General features: G+C 48.5%; 1 protein-coding gene across 3 annotated transcripts in view; it reads right to left on the bottom strand.

Annotated features, from left to right (window-relative positions):
- The window catches only part of KHDRBS1 (KH RNA binding domain containing, signal transduction associated 1), a 21,629-nt gene extending 12,961 nt beyond the window's left edge, over window positions 1–8,668 (bottom strand). For 2 of the 3 annotated variants that reach the window (XR_009742777.1, XM_061449778.1), the window contains exons 1-3: window positions 8,335–8,668; window positions 1,216–1,343; window positions 546–662 (exon numbers count right to left, since the gene is read on the bottom strand). Coding sequence is in view for 2 of the 3 variants with exons in the window: in XM_061449778.1 (XP_061305762.1) it covers window positions 546–662; window positions 1,216–1,343; window positions 8,335–8,668 (579 nt within the window). In the remaining variant the exon portion in view is untranslated. Of the gene's footprint in view, window positions 1–545; window positions 663–1,215; window positions 1,344–4,599; window positions 4,698–8,334 lie in introns of all 3 variants that reach the window. The other variant, XM_061449779.1, reaches the window with a different exon arrangement.
- Between the last annotated feature and the right edge of the window lie 1,876 nt (window positions 8,669–10,544).

Raw genomic sequence — 10,544 nt, forward strand, 5'->3', positions numbered from 1 at the left:
GAAGGAAGAAAAAAAATATTTCCAATTTTTTTTTTCTGTCAAAAAAACCCCCTCTTGGCACTTTCTCATCCAGTAAAGAGTCCCTGGAACATTCTGCTCCAGCATCTTCAGTGAACCACTGGAATTTCAGGATTTCAGAGGGAATCTCTGGAAAAAGGATTTTATTTATTTCCTGGAGGTGAAAAATATTCCTTTTGTGAATGACTTGTCAGAGTAGCTGGGATTAATTCTTTTTATAAACTTGGTACTTCACCTTTCAAATAAACTATCCCTGCATCCAAGGGCACAGGGAATTAAAAGATGACTGGCCTCAAAGTCATGTTCATAAAGAAAACATATCTCACGCTTCTGCCCCATCCAAGACTGCTTCCAATAAGCACCGAACACTTTAGGAAACATGATTTCCTAAACATGGGGACTTCTGACTGCCTTTGCTTATGGATTTTAATGGTTTAATGTTTTATGAAATGCTTTCAAATGCACTCTGCCTCACGGCCACATGAAAGGCATTAATGTGTACATGTTTTCAAGGGTGATGCCCTTACCTTTGCTTTATCTCGCATTGAACCCTTCCCTAGGACAGATATTTTAGCACCAGTTTCTTCCTGAAGCCTCTTGATGGTATTGCCTTGAGGTCCCAAAATCTTTCCAACAAAGTTGAACTGTAAATGAAGAATTAAAAAAACCTTAGCTCCAGATCTCAGTAACAAAAGCTTTTCTGAATGTTATGCTGGCTGACAAGAAAATTAACCGCTCCTTTTTCTCTGCACCTCACCAAAAAATGCACAGGAAAATTTAAGTTCCAGAAAATTCTTTTCATGAAAAAACGCTCCACCAGAAAATCAAGCGAAATCAACTCATGTAAAGTGTTTAATTCTAACATCTACTCTACAGCAGTTTTACAGGCAGCAAGTCTGAAGAGTTAAATGAGTTCTTAACTGTAAAACAAAAAGCTCTACATATCAAAGTGTCTATTCTAATAATAAAATATCTGCTATGCATCACCATTTAGCTTTATCCCAAGGCATTCTAGAAATGTAACATATTAGGAATAAGACCCTGCAAGCTTGCATAGGAAAAAATCCATAGCAATAATGGAACAATGGCATAACTCCTGGTGACACTTTGACAGCTCCTATCGCCAAAAGTCAGCCATAAAATTCATAGAAAACAAGCAAATCACAGAGATTCAATAAGCTGTTTCCTGGCCCTCACCTTGGGGTACTGTTTGACTGGTATCAGAACTCGTTCTTTCAGTTTCATATTCTTGTGGGAAAATAAATCCAGGTAGTTCTCCTCATCATCCTTCTTTGTTGTTTCACCCTTCTGAATTTTTTCAATTTCTAAACAAGATAAAAATAGGGCTGCTTATATTCCTCAAACAAGCATCATTTAGAGTTGGAATTACAACAGGACAGACAACCCTCATTCTCTGTGAATACATGAACACTCAGAATTGTACTGATGGAGTCTGGACAGACAGTGCTAGGCTCTTCCTCCCTTCACACCTAGGGACTCCAGAAGGCCAATAATGGGGTAATGAATAAACCTAAGAAAGAACAGCAGAGAATGCCCTACAAATAACTTCAACACATCAGAGTAGGAAACTACGCACAGTTCTGTGTATCACTTCTGCTGTGCCTTCCTCTGCCAGCGCTCAGCCTCACACCTCCACCACGAATGCAGTAATCCATGCAGACACTCAAACCTCCAAGGACACCAGCTACACTATGTGTTAATGCTCACTGTAACACAGCAGCCAGAAGCAAACCAAGGAAGTTCTTATAATTCAAGCTGATGCACTATTTTAAACCTGTAATTTAATGAGTGGTGCCACCACACACTGAGACCATGGAGTTCTGGTGAGTTGCAAGGATTCCTAATAAACAGAAGCCTGAATGCATGACACACTAGAGTGTGGTCTGCTTTAGGAAATTCTTACAAGCTTCATTCCATTAAATTAATTCTAAACACCCAATTCGTAACTTGGTTGTAAGCCTCAGGCATCCAGCTGTAAAAGTGAGTGTCAAGTCCTTAACTTGATTCATAGAATCCCAGCCTGGTTTGGGTTGGAAGGGATCTCAAGGCTCATCCAGCCATGGGCAGGGACCCCTTCCACTGGAGCAGCTTGCTCCAAGCCCCTGTGTCCAACCTGGCCTTGAACACTGCCAGGGATGGGGCAGCCACAGCTTCTCTGGGCACCCTGTGCCAGCGCTTCAGCACCCTCCCAGGGAAGAGCTTCTGCCTAAGAGCTCATCTCGGTCTCCCCTCTGGCAGGCAATGCAAGGACAAATTTTTGTTTCTCAAATTAAGATTCTGATTTTTAATTGTATATTGTGAATTCCAGCGTCTTGGAAAAACACTGAGGTAGCCTGACTGAACTGAAGGCATGTTGCAGCCCAAGGGGAATCTGGAACAAAGACCAAATAACCTTCTGGAAGCAGATGGTTAAGGCAGGCCAACTGGGAACTAGCACACAAACACCTTCTCAAATCCAGCTAGAAATTAAACTCACGTGGAGATGGTAGGAGATGATCACCTCAAAAGACAAACCAAATGGAGATTACGGACCATCTACAAGGCAGGCATTTCTAGCACAGGTTCTTAATAGTCATTAACACACCTTCCCTTGTGCAGGACACTCAACATCTCCCCAAAGCCTGCAGCCCAGAGCTGACTGGCTTTTCTTTTCCAGGAATGTCCATTTAGGTACAAATTTTATTCAACGGCCACCAATTAGAAGACAAGTTCCCACAGATCTGAAGCCAATCCATTATGAACAACCCCAAATCACTGACGAACCATTACACACTCTTTGGACCAACCAAAACCAAAATTGGTCACACCATGCATAGCCATCCCAAATATCTATTTACAGATGCTGATCAGGAGAGGAGCATGGCCCTGTCTTAAACCTAAATGGTGCCATTTCATCAGCAAACTCAAGAATGATAAATACCTTTTCTGCGTTGAAAGTGCTCTAAATACAAATTCTCACATCTCGGGAGAAGAGAGATACTTTCACCAGGTTACACCTGTAACTGGATTGAAGCTGAAAGACAAAACTGAGGCTTACTTAGTCATCACCCGAGTTCCAGCAGAATTTTAGTATCTGGTGTTTCCTGTGACTTCTGCCCATGTCAGAAACAATAAGCTTTAGATTAAATGTTCATGTTTACAACTTGGTGTATCAGATACTTGACGTATTATCCACCTGGTCATGCTCCCATGTCATCCAAACAGAAATAGGTATAATGAGATAACAGCATCCTCCTGACTGCACAGGCAAACACAGTCTAGTGGGCTCATGAAGCCCCTTTCCACAAGGAAGTCGTCCAACAACATGTGCAGTCAAGAAAAATCCCAAACCTTTAGGAAAACATCATCCAATGATCAATATTTTAACCTTTCAGTTCTGGACACAGTAATATATACTGGGGTTTAGTTTCAGGTTCTCAACATGGAACTTGGAGATTTGTATTGCAAAATTATGGCAAAAAAATAAAAGAAAAAGCCTGAATATCATTATTTCTACTGGCAAAAACATCTTGGCTCTCTTACAAAAGTGTTACCGTGACTATCTTATCTAAAAAAGATAAATAACCAGCTCTAATTGCTTTGGAAAAGCTTGGTTTTTGTTTTAAGAGATGATTTTCTGAAGATACTACTCAAAAATAAAAAAAAAAAACAAGAGTTCAAGCACTGGCAAATGTATAAAATAAGAAAAAGAGCTGCTGCTGTGGGGAGTTCTACGTAGTTTTTAATTTTAGCTTTAAGAACAGATCGGAGAATCGGGATTTGGAAACTGAAGATTGCTCTGGTGGCCTTATCCCTGGTTGGGAGCAGCTTTAGACCCTGTAATGCACCACGGTGACTTCTCAAGTGTTCTGTTTCTCCAAAAACACTAGATGAATTCCTAAAAATGCATTCTGCATGCTAATAAGGAGTGTTTTCTATGCCCACATCAGCAATAAAGGCACCCTAATCCTTTCTTGACGTAAATTAAAGTACCTAGAGGCATATTCTACCTTGTCAAACTACAACACAATCAGACGTCAGGCTCTGCAAAGCAGTGAATCACAGCTCCCACCAACCCCACAGCTAGATGCACTCTGCCTCCTGGCGGAACTGGGAACCAGTCTGTGAGGGCAACAGGTAACAAACTGTTGGCTAAAAACCCTCATCCGATCCACCACCACCACCACGTCTCCAGCTCAGGTATAAAACAAAGGAGAAGGGGAAACCCTGCACAGCAGAATGACTCTAAGTTCTTCTCTAGGTTTTGTGGTTCAGGTCATTGTGGTGACCCAGCAGCTCCCTTTACACCTGCAGAGCAAACTCTGAGCCTGGAAATAGGTGTGAAGAAGGACTCAAAACATTCCACTTGTGACATGTCTTATGGCTCCGGATTCCAGCGTTATCTGTCTGCATTCTGGCTATACAACACGAAGCAGGACTGAATGAACTGATGAGTGGTAGCAGTTTGTCAGACCACTTACTGATAGGAAGGAGGAGCGTACGTATACCTGGAGGGATTAAGCATGCCTCATTTCAGTGCTGATATTTTAAAGCCGTGTCAGAGGTGCAGCAGAAGGTTACCTTCTTGCCATGGGGAATGGTAGCAGGCTGGCGGCATGTGTGGCAGTGGTTTCCAGGACTTCATGTGGGGCAGTGATTGCATTGTCTCAGAAGAAATCCTAAGGGGTAGGTAAAGGGGGTTGGTAACACCGCTGCTTTGCAAGGAGGAGGCTAAGCAGCCACAGTGCTACTCCTGATCTAAACCCAAGCTCTTCCTTAATAAAAAACACATTAAACACTGTTCCACAGCACATTTGTGCTCTGTAAGCAGAGAGCCATTCTGTTTATTCACAATACTGAGAGTATTATCAGTATTAACAGTATAACAATACTGACCCCACATCCAAAAAACCCCAGGAAAACCCCAGGAAAACCCCAAGAGTTTAGGGATGGGATCCGCTGGAAGAAAGCAGAGCCACCTCTCTCCTACACTACTGCTCCCAGGCTCATTTGATTCCACAGGAGAGGAAGCAAGGACCTGCTCTGGGACAGACTCCTTTACGAGTGGAAGCTGCAGGGTTTGGCAGTTCCCATTATTTCCCTCCCGCTTTCTGCCACAACACCCCCACACACGTGCATATGCTGGGATCACACACAAACAGCACTGCTGAGAAGGGAGGGAACTGCCACTAGCACAGGGACGTGGGGAAGAAAAGGAACCAGGCTCAAGCTGAGGCAGGGAGAAAGCCTGTAGGTGAGCTCTGAGGAACACACAGGTAGTGGAGGCTCCTGGGAGGCAGCGCCGAGCAACGCCCCATCATATTGACACGCTCAGCAGCACATAATACATTGGTAAATGGAACAAGGAAATGCTCTGAGCGCATCACAGCCTGAAACATCTGGGCACTAGTGTAAGGCTGCAGTTACAACTCCTGTGGAGCTGGGCATGCACATGGAAGCCCAGGAACCTGTACGACTGTCCGCATTTCAGGACAGCTTTAACCCCACACGAAGAAAGCTCCAGCAGACTGGACTGCTTTGGGTTACACACAGCTTCTCATCACGCCCATGACCTCAGCCCTTCCCCAATCCCACTGGTGGGTTCTTTAGCTGGTCACTCCACCGAGGCCACCACCCATGCAGCCAGTTTTCCCATGCAGCCCTTTTTCCTTCCTCAGGATACACACAGACTGAAGGAACCTGGCACAGGAACCAGCCTGGTCAACTGGGGATTGCTTTAGGAGTCCTCCAGCACCTCACACTGCTCCCTGCATCACAACGTGCTGCTCTAACTCCAATCCTCAGCCCTCCCTCCCTTTACAGGTCCCTCTCCAATACCCAACCCACTGCTGTGAATCCACTCCTCACCACCCCACACCTCTGGGGAAGGAAAGGGCTGCATTTAACGTGAGGACCAACTAGATTCTAGCTATATAGAGCCTTGCTAGTGGAACGACACAGCTCCAATACCTGTTTGCGGCTTAGAAAGCTCATACATGACCAGCTCTTTTCACTTGGAATTTCTCCATGAAATAAAAATAGCCAAGATTACCACTAGAATTTGGACAATCCCCCACCCCTACGCCTAGCTAACACATTGCTGGCCATCTCCTGTCCTCCCAAGGCACATAGGGAGAGAGGACTGTGCCTTCCAAAGCCTCAGCATCTCCTCCTGCTCTCCCTGCAGCAGATGGAGGGCATAACTCAAAGTGAGAGGGGGAAAGAAAAAAAAAAAAAGGGTTTTCTGTTCCTACAGAAGATCACACAGACCCTGAATGACAGAAGTGAGGAAACATGGATCATATTCCAAGGTTCAAGAAATCCCAGTTTTCAGTTTCTTTAGAATCATGCCTTTCCATCACACGGGACACTTCTCAGGAATCAGTATGACATCACTGTGTTGCCCTTCACTTTGCTCAAAAATGCTCTTTTTCTCTAGAAATGCAGCTTTAGAACCACAAAAGTATTGTAGGCTTCTGTTACACGTTGTATTTAAAGAAGAAGTCTTAATTTCACAGAATCATAGAATGGTTTGTGCTGGAAGGGACCTTAAAGCTCATCCAGTTCCAATCCCCTGCCACAGATCAGGACACCTTCCACTAGGGCAGGTTGCTCCAAGCCCCTGTGTCCAACCTGGCCTTGAACACTGCCAGGGTTCAAGGCAGAGCTTCTCAGGGTTTCCTCCCAGACGCAGGCAGGACAAGCAACTTCCATTCCTGAAAACAGGCTGGGATAGGAATACTGCTGACGTTCAATAATCAGTCACTTTTTTGTCTGGAAGTCATTTTGCTTAAGTTGTGCTTTAGCTCAGACCTAAATTCCTAAGTAAGCTTTATAGCAGGTTCTCCAACATGACATCACCAAAGGGTGCCACAGCAGAAAAGAAATTCTGAGCAATGCAGATCAGTTTGGGGTCATCTGTCATTCAGTCACCTAAACCCACTGTTTTAGTTCAGATTCTCTCTCACAAGCTCCCTGCTCAGACCGCCCTGAATTTGGGCTGCTTGTGAATGCTCCTAAAGGTCACCAATTTTTCAAACATCCAACGCAAGCATGAAGCATCTGGAGCCCTTCCAATTCTCAATTTTAAGCCCCACAAAGCTGCAGTCTACTACAAGCAATTTTTAATTTAATGGAAAAAAAACCCTCATAAGTTACACCACTTGAGTGACCAAACCTTTACTAAGTGGGCTGAGAACACGGCTCTGTGCCAGAATTAGCAAACTCCTTAGGTTTCATTTCTCTAGGAGGCATTATCCTGAGCTGCTAGGCATCAGCTGGCTAAAAGGGTTTATTAATGAAAAGTATCAAATTGATGTCAGATCAGATTATAAAAGTAATTTATTTAGATCAAGATGTCAGAGAGTGATGCCAAGGTCCCCACGATGACACACCTCGATGACAGACCTCGGCTACTCGCACAATGAGAGGCAGTGATTCCTAAGGATCATTTCCTATGTTAAAGGAGGAGCTAATAAAATCCCAAGCACTGCACCAGCCACAACAATACTATATATTTTAAAGACCTTAAAAAAATAAAATGAACCAATTCAAAAGCAGAATAAGCAACAGAGCTAAGCGCTCTGCTCATGTGAAGATTAAACCAGATCATATCCTTGCGCTGGGTGCCTCCACTACCTGCACGTAATGCTGTCAGTGGCAGCTATTTTGACTCATTCTCACTTTTAAGCTAGCCACAGAGTCTCAAAGCAGCAGAATCTGCTCGGCAGAGGCACCAGCAGCTGCTCCGTGGAGACATGAAGAAATCAGAGCCACCAGTGATGGGGACGGAGAGGAGCCAGTCAGGCCCAGAACAAAGGCTGCCATTTCCATTCCCTGTTCAGCTTCACCAGGAACACGAAATAAACTCGAACACAGGTTACCAGAATGGATAATCAAAAGAGATCACAAACCATGGCTCGCAGAGGCTCGAATAGGCGCTGCATGGGGAAACCCCGGGTTTTACCGTGCTCTCTGGTCCCCTCTTTCCCCAGGGATGAAAAGAGCCAACGCGACCACACACCATGTTTAGAAAGAAAATTGTGGCTCTGCGTTTAATCCGGTCCAGGCCACGGATTAAGCACAGGGCTAACAGAGATTAAATAAGAGAAATACCTGAACTTCAAACCCTCGCGGTCACACTGAACAGGGTCGGTCAGCGGCGGCCCCTCGCCGATGCCCCGGCGCCGGCAGCATCGGCCACCCGGGAGTCTCCTGCTCCCCTATCCCTCCACACAGGGCGCTCACCGGGAGCTGCATTCTCCCCTGCGCGCCCCACCGAACCCCGGGGGTCCCAGCCTGCCCAGCCCCCGGTACCTGCGGTGAGGAGCTGCATGGCGTGCGTGAAGGACGGGTCCAGGCTGTCCTTCTCGGCCATCAGCTCGGGGAGGTACTTGTTCTCGGGCTCCATCTTGGCAGAGCCGCCGGACAGCAGCGGGGCGGGGGTGCCGGCGGCGGGGGCCGGTGCGTTAGAGGCGCCGGCCGCAGCGGCATTGGACTGCAGGAGCGGCGGCGGCGGCTGCGCCCCGCTACCGGCCCCACGCCCCCCCCCGCCTCGGGGCGGCCGCCGCGACGGGGCACCCCCTTGCCGGGCACCGCCGGGGCCAGGCCCGCGGCCCATGCGAGCGGCGGGGTCGTCGCGGCGCTGCATGGCAAGGAAAGGGGGGCGGAGCACTCCGCAGCGGCCACACCGACCGCCACGGCGACAGCGCCGGAAGTGACGCAACGGAAGCTCCCCGTCCTCCTCCTGCTCCCCTCTCTTCGCCCAGCTCCGAGCCCCGCGCGCCTCCGCACTTGCGCCGTGCAGCCCCCGGCGGCTCGACACGTGGGTAGGCGGGGCAGCGCCGGCCTGGGTCCGGATGCGCATGCGCGGAGCTGCCGGAGTGACGCTAGGCACGGGGCGGCGGGAGAAAGCGCACGCGTGTCGCATTGCGCATGCATAGGCGCTGGGCGCGCCGGCGCCAAAGCTGCAGTCGCGCATGCGCGTCTCCTGCAGGCGGCAGTGCTGTGGCGCGGAGTCGCCCGGTGGGCTCGGTGAGGGGCAGTGGTTTCTCTCTGTAGTCCTGTGCTGCGCTGCCTCGGCAGTGCCCGGGGAGGCAAACACTCGTTACGTTGGTCCCATGTAATGGGGGTTTGGAGAGAGACAGCAATTTCTGTGTGCCAGGTGACCTTACGCAGCAGGGAAGAGGAGGAATCCTATGGGCTGGGGTTATCAGAGGTTAAGGAACTCCAGTTAAACGCGCTGGAGGGGAGCTCGCGGGGGAGGTCACAAAGCCGTGAGGTCCAGCCCAGGGGCACTGAAAAGCTCAGACAGGATGATGTGTGACAGCCCTGGTGTGCAGGGCGTTCTGTTAGTGTGGATGCAGAGGCAGCACAAACAGAGGCAGGGTATATTTTGAGCCTCTCAGCTCCTCAGTTTAGTATCAAACACGGCATTTCATTAATAATTTGACAGTTGCAGAATGAGAACATGAGAAGACAACAGCTTTTATAATGAGTGATTTACACATATACTTTAGCCTGTTCAGGATTCTTATTTGATCTCTCAGTATCTGGTGACAGGCTGCTGCCTGCAGCAACCCCTTCTCTGCAGAGCTGAAGCTGATGTTCATGGACCAACATAACCCCCGACATCAACAGGTAACACAACCTGCACCTTGTCCTGTCCCTCTCACCTCCACAGTGTCATTTCCCAACAACCTCTCCTGAACCTGCACAAACCTTTTGTGCTGCGCTCAACACTTCTGCACAAAACCATCGTGCCTGCATAGAGCTCCTGCTAGGGATGGCTTCAGAGTTGTGTGTGTCCCGATACGTGAGCCTGCTCTGCTCCTCCTTCACCAACTCCCTCCTCATTCGCACAGAGCTATCAGCTCCTGTCCTCCACAACCTCTGCTGCACTCTGCAGGGCAGGTCTCTAGGGGTTCCTCAAGGAACTTCAGCACAAAGCGAGATGCATGTGGCTCCTTGGGAGTGTTTCAGTTTTTTAGAGGAAAGCTGTGGAATGGGGCTCTGGACTGGAAACTCGGAAACCCGGGACCAGTTTCCATCACTCCCTAGGTTTCTGGAGTGAACCTGGACTCTTTGCTCAACGAGTTGGGTCACTATTTGTAACTTAAGTCACTTTTATTGTCTTTTATCTTATTGTCTTGCTTACTGAGGGTGTAAAGGGGCTGAGACCTTCCTTTGTCGTTACCTTACGTAACGAGGTGGGACTGTCACCGGGGGGTGCGCTCCGGCTGGAATTCCGATCTCTGAGCCACCGTGCTCCTTTATTTCGGTTGTGGCGGCGTCCTGCTCATGTGCTGGCCGTTCCGGAGATGGCAGCAGCAGCGCTGTGCCCGCCGGGCGCTCGGGAGCCGCGGTTCCGGTGCCACCGGTGGAAGCTAGAGCCGTGGGAATCACCGGGCGGGCCGAACCACTCGGCGGGGCTGAGAACGAGCGCGCTGTACCACTGCCTCTGTGCGCTACGTGTTGGTGCGGATGCAGCCGCGCGCACATGCGGCCAGAGGGACAGTCCAAGCGCG

This window comes from Pezoporus flaviventris, unplaced genomic scaffold, assembly GCF_033815535.1.
Source record: "Pezoporus flaviventris isolate CSIRO_AGI_PZ_B2104156 unplaced genomic scaffold, CSIRO_AGI_Pfla_v1 ptg000008l, whole genome shotgun sequence".
Taxonomy (NCBI): domain Eukaryota; kingdom Metazoa; phylum Chordata; class Aves; order Psittaciformes; family Psittacidae; genus Pezoporus; species Pezoporus flaviventris.